General features: G+C 42.9%; 1 protein-coding gene across 9 annotated transcripts in view; it reads right to left on the bottom strand.

Moving 5' to 3' along the window:
* Window positions 1-12,364, bottom strand: part of Osbpl6 (oxysterol binding protein like 6) — a 194,222-nt gene that overhangs the window by 61,708 nt on the left and 120,150 nt on the right. For all 9 annotated transcript variants that reach the window (XM_031370696.1, XM_031370699.1, XM_031370702.1 and 6 more), the window contains exon 3: window positions 10,493-10,748. In XM_031370696.1, coding sequence (XP_031226556.1) covers window positions 10,493-10,594 — 102 coding nt within the window. In that variant the 5' untranslated portion in view covers window positions 10,595-10,748. The remainder of the gene's footprint in view (window positions 1-10,492; window positions 10,749-12,364) is intronic.

The raw sequence follows: 12,364 nt of genomic DNA, 5'->3' as shown, positions 1-12,364 counted from the left end.
AGAAAAATATTTTATTCCAATATCTATCTAGGGATTTTCTTTTCCTTTTTTCCCTTTTGTTTTTTTTTATTAGATATTTTCTTTATTTACATTTCAAATGTTCTCCCTTTTCCTGGTTTCCCCTCCGAAAACCCCCCTGCCCTCCCCTCTTCCCCTGCTTACCAACCCACCCTCTCCCTATTACTGGCCCTGGCATTCCCCTCACTGGGTCATAGAGCCTTCACAGGACCAAGGGCCTCTCTGCCCATTGATGACCGACAAGGCCATCCTCTGCTACATATGCAGCTGGTGCCACCTCCATCCCATATACAATCACCAAACCCAGACACTATTGTGAATACCAATAAGTGCTTGCTGACAGGAGCCTGATATAGCTGCCTCCTGAGTGTCTGCCAGTGCCTGACAAATACAGAAGTGGATGCTGACAGCCATCCATTGGACTGAGCACAGGGTCCCCAATGAAGAAGCTAGAGAAAGGACCCAAGGAGCTGAAGGGGTTTGTAGCCCCATAAGAGGAACAACAATATGAACTAACCAGTACCCCCAGAGCTCCCAGGGACTAAACCACCAACCAAAGGGTTCTCAGCCTTTCTAATACTGCGATCCTTTAATACAGTCCCTCATGTTGTCGTGATCTCCCACTCCCCTAACCAACAGAATTATTTCCATTGCTACTTCATAACTGTTATTTTCCTACTGTTATGAATCGTAAAGTAAATATCTGTGTTTTCCAATGGCCTTAAAGTGTCATTTGACCCGCAGGTTGAGAGCCACTGTATTAGAGTCACCAAAACCACAAGGCCATCCTGACCACTTGAGCAGCAACTGTCCACCGACACTGAGAAAGTAGCAGCCTGCTAAGTGACAGTTAAGTGGCCATACGTTCTCTGCTGAACTCAAACTTGAAAGTCTGAGGAGCAGTGTCCAGAAACGGTCCCATAGGGCAGTGGGAGAACCCAAAGACAGAGAAGCAATGTTGTTAACACAGCTTGCCCTCCTACATAGAAGGGGAGTCTCTGTGAATTAACACCTCCAGACTCCACTCCCTTGGCCTGTGTTTGGAAGCCCTTCATCCTAAGAAATACAGCTTGTGGGGCTAGAGAAGTGGCTCAGCAGTTAAGAACACTTGTTCTTGCAGAGGAGCCAGGATCCACACAGAGGTTCACAAGCATCTGTAATCCCAGTTCCGAGGGATCCTATGCCCTCTTTTCCGACCAGTACAGGTACCAGGCACACATACAGCACCAATACTTACAGGCAGGCAAAACCCTCACAAACACAGAAATAAATGAAGCTTCACAAAAAAGAAATGCTGCTTGTAAACATCATGGTATTGTATTGCACACTACTGTATTGTACACTAATAGCTGAGACACGGTTGACTACAAAGGGACCAAGGCTTGGGAACAGAGAATCAGAACATGCTGCTGATTCAGGACTCAACTCTTGCATACTTAGCAACACAAGTTACATAGCAACATGGCTACATAGCAACGTGGAGGCCAGCCTAGGATACAAGAGACTGTTTCAAAAGAAAACTAGATTAGCCGTCCAGGGGGCTTGAAAAGGGCACTAGAGTTAAACTATAATCTTGAACTGTCACAATTACCAAGATTTCAAAAGGGTTTCAGTGTGATAAGCACTCACACGATTTTAATAAGAAGAAAACGATCCTTTAAGGTTTATATATGTATACTACAGGCACGACTGGACTATTTCAGCCATCCTTATGAAATAAGACTGGGAATATCTATGGCATGTCTGTGTGTAGCATAAATATTTGCTGAAGAACAAACAAAACATTTATAATACAGGTAATGTCTTAGTTAATGCTTAGGCATGATTACATGACTAGGAGATAAAATACTCTTTATAAAGAGGAGAGAGCTGGCCCAGCTCATGCCTTAGTGTGTTTAGAAAATTATCCATTTTCCACAATGTGTGTTTTTCATTTCATTTCATTTTTCTTTCTTTCTTTCTTTCTTTCTTTCTTTCTTTTTTGCCAATAAAGGTACCCTGACTTTATTTTTATTTTATTTTATTTTATTTTATTTTACTTATTCACTTTACATCTCACTCACTGTCCCCCTCCCAGTGACCACCTCCTTTTCTCCTCTGAGCAGGTGGGGCTCCCCTGGGTATCCCCACAACCCTGACTCTTCAAGTTTATGAGGCTAGGCACTTCCTCTTCCACTGAGGCCAGACAAGGCAGCCCAGCTAGTAGGACAGACTCCACACACAGGCAACAGCTTTTAAGATAGCCCCTGCTCCAGATGTTCCGGACTCACATGAAGGCCAAGCTGCACATCTGCTAGATATGTGCAGGAGGCCTAGGTCCAGCCAGTGTATGTTCTTTGGTTGGTGGTTCAGACTCTGAGAGTTTCAAAGGTCCAGGTTAATTGACTCTGTTGTCTTCCTGTGGAGTTCCTACCCCTTTCAGGGCCTGCAATCCTTCCATTTTCACTTAACTTTAGGTTTAAATTGATGGTGCTAAGGTGTATAACACGATTATTAAAAAAGCTGACAGTTTAATGATACAATTCCCAATACTGTTTTAAACACACACACACAAACACACACACACACACACACACACACACACACACACACACATGAGAAAGCCCTTATATACTTACTGGAAATAAGTAAAGAAAAGACAGACAAGAAGGAAAGAAAGACAGAACTGAAAAACATCCATGTTAAGCAATGAATTCCTTCAGCTACTTTGGCATATTTTATTTTCCAATGCATATAAAATTACTAAAACCAAAATTGGAATTGTACTGATTTTCAGTTTAATAACCTGCTTTTTTCAATTAACTTTCCCCCAGGATTAGATATTCTTCAAAACAATTTTTAAATAGCTGTGCTAGATCTCACTGGATGGCTATGAAATGCTGTTCAACTGCTTCCACATTTCTGAATACTAGGTAGTTTCTAATTTTTCACTGATTAAAAATATTGTGTGTATAAATATTCACATGTATATTAAACTAAAAGATAGCATATAATCTTTGGTAATTTCACATGTGATTACAGTGTATTTAGATCATTAACCCACCCAGGTAACTTTTATTGTTTCTCTAGAATATATTGTTTAGAAGCTAAATCAATGGTCCTACAATATGATCTTACTAAAGGTTTTCTATAAACATTGCTAGGTCCAAAACTACCAAAGCAATGCACAAGCTTAGCAGCATGCTAAAAGCATGCATGTCCACAAAACCTCGCCAGCACTAGCTGTGACGGACGTTACAAAATCTGTGTGTAGTTAGGATTCGAGGTCAGTCAGTCTGGCGCTTAGAATATAAGCTAGATATCATGCACAGGTGGCAGTATGTGCATAGTATTTGTACCCTGTAGTTAGACAGGTACAGTGGGAAGTGGGTGAGGGAGGGAGAATCTTTACATTTGTAAATAAAGCAGTTTTATAGACTTAAAGTCCTTCCACACGATGCTTGATAGTTCTAATGAAACACCCTAAAGTATATTCTGACTCCCAACCCTAGTGAATAGCAGGCTCCAGGGAACAACAGACTGCTAGGCTAACCTCTACAGAGGGGCCCTCTGGGATTCACTAACACCATCTATTTGGTGCTCTGCCTAAGAATCTAACCAGCTGTATTAACCTTGAATCTCACAGGTGGATTTGCTGCTGGAAAACAGGGAAAGGCGGGCCTAAAGGACCAGCAGGGCTCGGCCGGCACACCAGAACAAGCAGCAGCAGCAGCAGCAGCAGCAGCAGCAGCAGCAGCAGCAGCAGCAGCAGTCACTTACTCAGTAACAGTGATTTCAGAATCATTTGTGGGTAATGAGCAGCTGCGTGCCAGGTGTCAAATTTCTTCCCAGTGGTCTCTGTTTTAGCATATGTCATGTGTATTGAATGTGTGCTGTCAACAGCAAGTGACAGTGGTGGGGATCTCCAAGTGGTGGGGATGAGAAAGGGGGGGGGGTTGCTCATTATTTCTAGTGGGAAGAAAAGGTTAATTGCAGTTTGCAGTAAACAAGCAAATGATCAAAATTTTGCATTCCAAAGCCAATGTATCCAACATACAGACAATTCAGCAAGTAGCATGCCCTTCCTAGGACAGCTATGCCCGTGACACCTAAGACTATTATTTTGGGTACGATTAGGTTTACAGTTTACTAGGCTAAAGAAGGTATAAACACTGCCACTGATAACCAGGGGAAAACATGAGAGAGTAACACTAACCCAGAAATGATTGACAAATGCGGCTTTGCAGCATGCTCCTCTAATATTTGGATATCTAGCCTGACTGGCTTTGCAATAAGTAGACCGATCCAGCAGTGAAGTGCCCAGGGTAGGGCCTTCAGAGAGCGCACCCTGTGGTCCTCACTCTGTGCAAGATACTCCACCAGCTGTGCCATGGTTTAGTTCTCTGGGAACGGTCCTCGTGGCCAGCCTTCCCACAGTGAGCTTCCAGCACGAAGCATCAGCTGCTGCTGCTGCTGTGTTATCTACTCACTCTGCCTAGCTCCAGAATACCCAGACTTTCCAGAAGACCCAACTCACAAAAGGCACTTGAACCAATGCAAGCGGTGGGTCATAAGCTTAGTACAATTAGTATATAAATTCACCATAAAATGAGTATGAGAACTGGGTGGGAGACAGTAAGTCTGGTTGTAAATAGTTACCTCTCATTCCCACTGACATTTGGAACCTCTGTTGAAGATGTTCCTATCTCTGCTTTTGCCTGGAACACTTCCTTCACAAGCCTTCACCAACTTGCTCCGCCCACACTCATCCTCAGGGGCCCACAGGAGAACCTGGTAGAGAACTCTTGTTCTCCCCTTGTTCATGCTTGGCCTAGCCTGCTCTTCCAACACTTAAAACTATTGTTTTGTCTCCCCCACTGTTATCTCGACACCCCCCCCCCCAATTATTTCCCTACAGCTACACAAACCTCTGGAGTTCAAGTTACACTCTCCTCCCATCCCAACTCCTCCCTCGAGTCTTCATTTAAATGTACCCTGAACGTAGCCAATGCACAAGACTGGACGTGGTACCAGGGAGACACTGCTGAATGGACGCAATCCTGTGTTCATGAGACTTGTACTCCAGGAGCAGAGACTAGAACAAAAGGATATAACTAGATAAATAGAGAGCCTAACATGCCAAATGGTGATTAATGTTTGGAGAAAAATAAAGCTAGCTCCATGGACAGTGAACGATAAGGATGCATAGAGAAGGGCGGAAAGACTGCTCAGTGCGTGGATGGTTAAAAAATGACTCAAGTGTGTGAGGATGCCAGGCGTAGGTGGAGACAAACTTAATTAGGCTGAGGAGATTAAAGTACACTAATCTGGAAGTAAGAACACATTTGGTACATCTGAGGAATATCCTGTAGGGGGATCAAAAGAAAGGTGATAGGGTAAGAAATGGGGTCAGTGGCTCAGGGCGACCCAGATTATAAGTGCCCTCATAGTCAATGCTCGCCATTTCCTACAGGGCTGGGTGGAGAAGAGTTCCTTGGGTTTTGAAGGGAACATCCTGATTATTCTGTAAAGAATACCCTGTATGACGGGTGAAGAGTAGAAACTGGAAGACCAAGTAGAAAACTGTGGCAAAAACTCTAGATGAGGAAATGTGGGGACTCAGACAAGAATGGAAGGGAAGGTGGTGGAAGGCGGCTGCCAGACTCCAGGTGAAGGAAAGTCTACAATGGTCGCTGTTGATGGGAATCAGAATGAGAGACAGACATTTCCAGGAATCAGGATAGATCCACAGAAACGAGAATCATTATTTCCTGACAGGGCAACTGGAAAGAGGCAGCTTTGGGAGGAGAATGATAAATTTGGTTTGGGACACCTTAAGATCCATTAGCATCACAATGGATCTCCCTAAGTAAGTTAAGCATTACTTTGACAGGTCTACTGACATCTGGGGTCAAAGTTCACAAATTTCTGATCTTTCAGGAGCCAGGCAGTCCATAAAAATTAATACTGAAATAACTGACACATAAGGACTCTGGCTGCTCAGGTAGACAATGTTCCCATCCAAACTAGAAACCACTCCTGAGACAATCAGCATTGCCATTTAGGATCCAGGCACAGTGGCTCTATGACTTTCAGTTTATAAATGTAAGAAGAATCTTGACGCTTTTTAATAGCCAAGTATTAGAAGAAGAAGTTTCAGAATCTACTAACTTCTTTAAGTGTTTGACCAACTAGAGGTTTTATTTCAGAACTTAACAGTAATCTTAATTCATTGATACACAGCAGCAAGGAAATTTTGTTTAGCATTTCTCTCAATTTACTTAATAAGAAAGCCTTTATTTCCATACACCTCGAGGGACGAGTTTTATTTGCAGAACGCTAACTTATGAGAAAGCCTTAGATGTCTAATAAACTCCACTGTTAGTCTTTTTGAAAGTCTCCTGGCATGTTTATTTAGTGATGCTTGTGTGATACGACACACACACACAGGCGACTGCATTGGGTGTCTACCATCTAGCAACAGAGTGGAGGAGAACTTCTAGCAGAGAAGGTACTGAAGACTTCAAGCTTCTTAAGGACTAAGTGGACCAACCCTTGATCCTATCACTGGAGCAAGAAACACTTCGCAAAAGCCCAGACACTGTGTCTCTTTATGCCCCCAACACCTCCCGTCTTTCATCACTTAGAGACAGGAAAGAAAGCCAAGTGCTACTATGCACAGATGTTCTCTGTTTTATTTATCCATGAAGAAGAAAGAGGAAGGCAAATAAATCTGGCATAGAAAATTTGTAATAAGAAAAAAAGACAAGACTAATATCATCGTAGGTCTTCAAAAACACTGCTTAGAAGACTTTACAACACAATGTAGATCAACAGGTAGATCAACAAAGGAAACAACATAAAAATGCCAAACATTATCCAAAATTTCTGTGACAAGGTCAGTGAAGACATAGGGGAAGTGATTCTGAATGGCCAGTGAGACTGTCACATGAGCCAGTCTTTGATCCCAATGAAGTATTAGAGAGCAGGAGTGTGTGGGGTAGGATTCCTCTTGAGGAAGATGAGGCAGAGATACAGAGAGATACAGATGGGGCAGATTTCGGAATTACAGCAGGTAATGTGCCTGCTGTGAAATGGGGCTGTACCAGACTCCTGGATGTCCAACCTAGAAGGAAATCTGACTTTACCTGTGTGGGGAACAGGAAGCCATTGAGGGGTTTCATGACTGCAATATTCAGGGAATTTGAAATGATGGGATCCTGAAGGCACTGGTGAGGCAAGAGACCTCTCTATGGACTGTGGGTGAAGCCGAGAAAGGCATGTAACACATTCCACGTCACTGATAACAAATTGGTTTATACTTGTTGGATTACGTCATAGTTAGAGAGTGGGACGTCTAAACAGAACTGTTTAACCAGCTCATCAGTAGTTTGCACCTAGAACCTGTGAACAACATCCATCCCATATACAATCACCAAACCCAGACACTACTGTGGGTGCCAGCAAGTGCTGGCTGACAGTACCCTGATACAGCTGTCTCCTGAGAGGCTTTGCCAGAGCCTGACAAATATAGAAGTGGATGCTCACAGCCAACCATTGGACTGAGCACAGGGCCCCCAATGGAGGAGCTAGAGAAAGAACCCAAGGAGCTGAAGAGGTTTGCAGCTCCATAGGAGGAACAACAATATGAACTAACTAGTACCCCCAGAGCTCCCAGGGACTAAACCACCAACCAAAGAGTACACATGAAGGGACCCATGGGTCCAGCTGCATATGTATAGCAAAAGATGGCCTAGTTGGTCATCCATGGGTGGAGAGGACCTTGGTCCTGTGAAGGCTATATCCCAACGTAGGGAAATGCCAGAGCCAGGAAGTGGGAGTGGGTGGCTTGGTGAGCAGGGTGAGGGGAGGGAATAGGGGGTTTCTTGGAGGGGAAGCCAGGAAGAGGAAGAACATTTGAAATGTAAATAAAGAACATATCTAATTTTTAAAAAGGTGCATTAAAGTACTACATTAATGTATTCTTTGCTTTATGCTATATCGTTCACTTATGTGAATAGGAGAAAGACAGAGGTGAACTGTGCGACACAGCAGTATTTGCATAGGTGCCTGTCAAATCAGAGAAGATCCACAGAAGACGAACTTATCACACTTTCTCTGGGTCCTTGTATTACATAGATACATATAAAACGTACTACACCACACCTCTGCCTATGCCAAACTTCCAAGGTCTCTACATTTATTCTGAGTTTTAGGTAGTGACTGAGATAGGGGGAAACAGATCTGTCTTTATCCCTTATCATTCTCTTTGAGGGAGATGAACAAATGAAAAATAGCAGTCAGTAAGCCAGGAGAGAAGAAGGTCTTCGGGAGTGACATACACAGGGACAAAAGTAAACTGTCACCTTAACAATCAGTAGGCACCTGGAAAAATTAACACTAGCATGGAGCTCGGTATGTAGACCATGCTGGTCTTGAACTCATAGAGATCTGCCTGCCTCAGCTTACAGAATGCTAGGACTAAAGGCATCTGCTACATACATAGTGGTACCCTGTCTCAAAACAAACAAACAAAAAGCAGCTATTTGTATAGTGTCTATTATCTAAAATTCATGATCAATTCACACACCTTCTTTTCATCATTGGACTTGCCACTCACTAGCCCACTAGGCATCATCCATTCTACCTTTAGGTTCCAGGCCAGGTCTTCTGTGTCCATACAGGGCCTGGAGCACAGGTGCAGCAGGCAAATCAACAAGGCCTGACAGCTGTTTCTATAGCAGTCATCAGTCTTTCTTCAATTTACCAAAGGTCTCCAGGGTGAGCTAGGTCAATCCCTTCCTGCCCCTTAGCAACCACCAAGGCCATGTGACTTACAATTTCTCAGTTAAAATGCTCAGAGCAAGAGAAAAAAAAATGGAGAACCCTTAACAAGAAAAATTAAAGGCATCTGGAACATACACAGTACATACATAGGAAAGAACAGAGAGGCAGAAGGGTGGACTTGCCAACTTAGAGGGCATCTAAGCATGCAGTAGTTATTTAACACCAAGTGTTCTCCTTCACAGTACTCTGAGTCTGTGAGAATCTACAGATGTATCGCACTAAACAGTACAGCAGCAGGCAATCACAGATTTAGTTAACCAGAAGTAATTCTAAGATAGTATATGGGTATCCTTTTTGAATACCGTAATGAAGGTACCGGCATTCCCAAGACCATGGACTAGAAATATCTGCATTAGGGCCCATGAAAAATATACACATAAGACATCACCAGTTTGTACAGGCTGCCCTGAAATTTCTTGCTGTAAGTGACGGGGGTATGCTTGAGGTTGGAGGTTCTCTCAGAAGCACCCACAGAAATGCATTCCCATTGCTGTGAATCCATATCTGAGCTGTCCATTTAAGATGCATGTACAATGAATTATTGATAGCCGATGCACAGCCTGGCACCATGGCTAACACCTGTAACTGCAATACTTGGAAGCTGACAGTTTGAGACCAGATTGGGCTACATAGTAAGTTCCAGACCAGCCAGGCCTGTGAAATACTATATCAAAAAAAAAGAAAGAAAGAAAGAAAGAGAAAAAGAAAGGAAAAAAATAACTGACATACATTTCTTTAAATTAGGCAATATGCTCTGAATATCTAAAACGGGAAAGGAGCAGAGTAGCAAGGGATACTGCCAGACTCTTCACTAAGTAAAACTCACAAAGGAAAATTCCCATAAAAGGTTGACAATGCACTTGTAAATTTCCACAAATCACTACCATAAGACACATCTTAATGGGAAACCGTTAATCCTATCTGTGCTAGCAGCTGAAATACCACTCTTCTGACAATGGCTAGCATTTATATGACAGATCCCCACACAACCCTGACAGCAGAGTGGTCCCCAAAACATGAATGCAGTAATTGCCAGCAACAGTAACTTTGCAGACTAGATCAAATGAGGCAGTAGGTGTATGCTATCGTAAATAAGTTCTGACACCTCACTTCTGCTGCTGCCTTTGAAAACTGTCCAATCCTTGCGGCTCACAGATCACAGATACTCCAACTGGATTTGCTTCCTAACTATTGAGTCTGACAGTGACTAGGTTCCACAGAACCTCACAGGGTTAGGACTTGTAGAGAACTATTACAAAAAGTCTCCTGATGGTCCTTGGGTTCTTTTGCATGTCTGCGAAAAGGAGAGACCTGAACACCCTGCGCATCACAGTCTTGATGCTGGCTCCACAGGCAGGTGTCCGCAGTGAGAAGGTTACCAGGCTTCCTGGAGAAAGCCTGCCCCATGCTGTGGTCTGCACTCCGAAAGTCCACACAACTCCCCCCACCCCACCCCACCCTCCAAAAAACAAAAACAAAACAGAGTAGCCAGTGTAACAGCTTCTCACTATCAGGCATTAGCAAACACAAAATAAGGGGATGACCTGTGGCACGAAGCACTTCACGACGTTCAGGCTCAGCAACCCACGCCGTCCACACAGGGCTCTATTGGCAGAAAAGGGTGAAAAGGGCTGAAAACTTCTCCTACCTGTCTGCTTTCTCTCTGAGAAGATGTTGAAGACGAGGCACTTCTATGGGTCGGAGTGGATGTTTTATGAGCAGGGGATATGCCCTTCTCGTCTGAACTCATCGCTGCAATTCGTCTAGGGATGTGCACGTAAGACCATCCCAATCCTCCTTCGAATTCCCAGACAAAGAACCAGACAGTCCGTGGCTTTAGTCCATCTCCCTCGGATCAGACTGGACTAGGAAAACTCAGGCCACTGCTGATGTGCCCAAACCACCTAAAAACAGAACAAACAGAAAGTCTCATCTCATGTAATTAATTTAAAAAGAAATAGCAATCGCTGTATTTAGGGGGAAATTAATCTGCATTAACGGAGGGAAGAAGGCACACTTAGAAGTTCAGGTCTGGGGCTCAGTGACGTCTAGGTTGGAGACACAAGTTATGATTGATGGAGGTATAGATCTATAGAATTCCCACGTGGATTCTGAAATCTCCGTATGTGTACAAAATTTGCCTAGAGTCATATTGAATTTCTAACATTATGCCAACAAACCATGTGAATTTGAATGTGTTCGTTAGGATTTTAATGATTACCTACTTTTAGACAATAATCAAACAGCAGTCCCTTGGGTGGGGCAGATAGCTCTGTGGTAGAGCCCTTGTCGAGGATGAGCAAGGCTCTGGGTTCAATCTGAATACCAAAAGTTAATTAATTATTAGCTTAAAAAGAACAATCCCAACAATTAAGAGAATTTTTTTTTTTATGAACTTGTAAACCTGGTTATTCTAATGACTGAAGCTTGTAATGCTTTCTTGGAATTTTAAATTTCCTGCCATTATAGTAAAAATATATAGCTCAGTAGTTAAAGGCACTAGCTGTTCTCCCAGGAAGCCAAGTGCAATTCCCACGATGGCTTACTTTCTATAGCTCCATTTTCAGGGGATCCAGCTTCCTCCACTGACCTGCAAGGGCGCCAGGTACGCACATCACAGGCATACACACAGGTAAAACACCCATATACACAAAAATAACTTTTAAAAAAATCCTAAAAAAAAAATTAAACTGCTTAGCATCCAAATTACAAGACTAGGTCTCAAAGTAAAATTAGCCTTTGTTAATCATAAATTCAGAGCTCTTTTGTTAATCAGCAGTATGGTTTCATCTTTGACTGGCAAAAAGGCAGTTAAATAAGCCAGCCCCTGACAGATGACCATCTAATCTGTTCAAGGAATGCAATCTAATAAGTGTGAATAGAGACCCTGAAGCCAATCCCTGGTGCCTGGAAGCAGGAAAGCGAGAAGCTGTTTAGATCTTTGACTCAAAGTACTTTGTTTTCCAATGATGTTTTACAAGTAGATGCCAACACTCGAGCCAAAAGCACGGCAGCTTTGTGAAGTGTTCAAGTGCCCCCAGGGGATGAGGCTGAAAGGCCCAACTTATTAAACCATTATCCAGTTTACAAGTAAATTCAATCCAAGTCTCAGGCCCTCTGTCAGTCTCTGACACACACACACCCTCCCACCCTCCTCTCCTCCCCCATCTCTTCTGGTTCCTCTTCTTTCCTTTCTTCTTCTTTTCTTATCTGTCTGTCTGTCTATCTATTTATCTATCTATCTATCTATCTATCTATCTATCTATCTATCTATCTATCTGCCTATCTGGCTTCATTAATACTAATGCTAATATCTTATCTTAATTTACCATGACATTTTCAGGGCAACTTTTTTTGTGACGAAAGGGCCCATGCTCAGTCTGATTCTATTGTGAGTACAAATATTCAAGAAACAGAAAACCAATGGATGAAGAATTCAATGCATCCCAAGGTCCAATTTTGAGGTGGTTGTTGTTGTTGTTATCTATAAGTTTGGAATCTCTTGTGTTTTTATACGAAA

The sequence above is a fragment of the Mastomys coucha genome, unplaced genomic scaffold, assembly GCF_008632895.1.
Source record: "Mastomys coucha isolate ucsf_1 unplaced genomic scaffold, UCSF_Mcou_1 pScaffold15, whole genome shotgun sequence".
Classification (NCBI taxonomy): Eukaryota; Metazoa; Chordata; class Mammalia; order Rodentia; family Muridae; genus Mastomys; species Mastomys coucha.
Note: the sequence above shows the minus strand (reverse complement) of the source record. Positions and strands in the feature narration are given on the sequence as shown.